Genomic DNA, 1,687 nt, shown 5'->3' on the forward strand with positions numbered 1-1,687 from the left:
GGATTTGAACCGTCAGCCTTCTGGTTAGCAGTCAAGTGCCTTAGGCACTATGCTACCAGAGCTCAAGGAATTCATGCTTCCTCTAATAAGAAAAATTATGCAACTGGATGCCACTTTTTTGGGTGACTTGACTGCCACTCTGCTCAGTCAAAACTGAAGCTTAGTGCAGCAATTATATCAACCTTGAAAGCTGGCACAACTGGGTCTTTTTACTTGCGTTTGATTTCTAATTTTTACGTATATTTTATCATTACTTCACTGTATGTTGTTTTTGTAAGCAGCCTTAAACTCTCTTTTGGAAAATACAAGTAAATCCAAGAAAATTATAATTTTAAAAGTAGTTTTTAAATAACAAACACCTAATGAGTCATACTAATTCCTTCAATGTTTTTACTCTGTTTTCAGTAAAGGAAGCAGAATATAACTGCTGAAGAATGAAGTCTGTGTGCTCTTGATTTATAAATGATCACATCTTGCTAGCCTATGATCACCACTGGGCTACATCCCTTCTGAGAGAACCCAAAGGATCAAAGCAATTGGTCCACTAGAGGGCTCTCCTAATCTATTATCACAGAGCAACAAGCTGAACCAGAAGATTTTACAAGTTCAAATTAATACTCTTATCAGAAACCTCATAATTCTCAGGGTTTTCCCTGATACAAAACGAAGTCACTTACTTTTCCTCAGTGCCTGGCTAATGTAAAAGAAAAGTCTAATCATTAAGATTCATTTTAAATCAAATTGAGTGATATTGGAAGAAAAGAAATTTAGAAAATGATTCAAAGACCTATATTCATATTTCCTATGTCCAAAACTATTTCCTCAATTTCATTACCATCTGTTGGTTTTGTTTGTGAAGAACTAGATGATGCTTGAAATGCTTTTACAAACATGTGGTCCACGGCTGTAACTGGAGAGTCTAAGAATTCAGCTGAGGGTGCACCTGAGGACAACAAAATATGAGAAGAATGTAAATAAAATCTCTATAAGGATTCAAACGAGTTATTATTTCTGATGTGAAATAAATTAGAACCTCAGCAGAATTATTAGAAAAATTTACTCTGTGAAAAAGAAACTTTAATCTAGAATTTTATCTGTTGAATAAAGGCAAATGGGTAAAAGTATTTTTGCATTTCTCAGATTTTTTTCACACACACACACACAATATATATATACATACATATATATATAATGAATTAATATGACCTGCACATTAACAAAACATGTAAAGTCTTAACAACAGTACTAAAAGCAAGATGCTAGAGATAAGAAAGCTATAGTTGAAAGTAGAATAAGTAGTTTTTCACTCTACTCCTTACTAGGAAACCATCTAAAAACAACCTGAACTATGAAAAATAAAGAGGAAAACAAAACCCCTTCTTCAATGAAATGTAGAAATATCCACAACCCCAAACCACAACCAACGGCTAAATACACTGTCTACTGAACCAAAAGGAAGGAAGCTGCAAAAAACATTTATAACTGCTCTATCTTCTTCACAAGCCACCACATGCCACACGTCTCCATTCCCAACCCCATACCACAGATACCAAAAAAACAAAACGAAACTCACTGCCATCAAGTCGATTTGACATGTAGTGACCCCTCCTTGGGTTTCCGAGGCAGTATCTCTACAGAAGTAGATTGCCCAGTCTTTCTTCCAAGGAGTGGCTGGTGGGTTTGAACC

At 35.3% G+C, this 1,687-nt stretch overlaps 1 protein-coding gene across 1 annotated transcript in view; it reads right to left on the minus strand.

Annotated features, from left to right (window-relative positions):
- The window catches only part of FAM221A (family with sequence similarity 221 member A), a 25,864-nt gene that overhangs the window by 5,338 nt on the left and 18,839 nt on the right, over positions 1–1,687 (minus strand). Inside the window, exon 5 of the mRNA XM_007945852.1 lies at positions 836–943. Within this exon, the coding sequence (XP_007944043.1) occupies positions 836–943 (108 nt within the window). The remainder of the gene's footprint in view (positions 1–835; positions 944–1,687) is intronic.

The sequence above is a fragment of the Orycteropus afer genome, unplaced genomic scaffold (genome assembly GCF_000298275.1).
Source record: "Orycteropus afer afer isolate SDZICR_OR568_19922 unplaced genomic scaffold, OryAfe1.0 scaffold00008, whole genome shotgun sequence".
NCBI lineage: Eukaryota > Metazoa > Chordata > Mammalia > Tubulidentata > Orycteropodidae > Orycteropus > Orycteropus afer.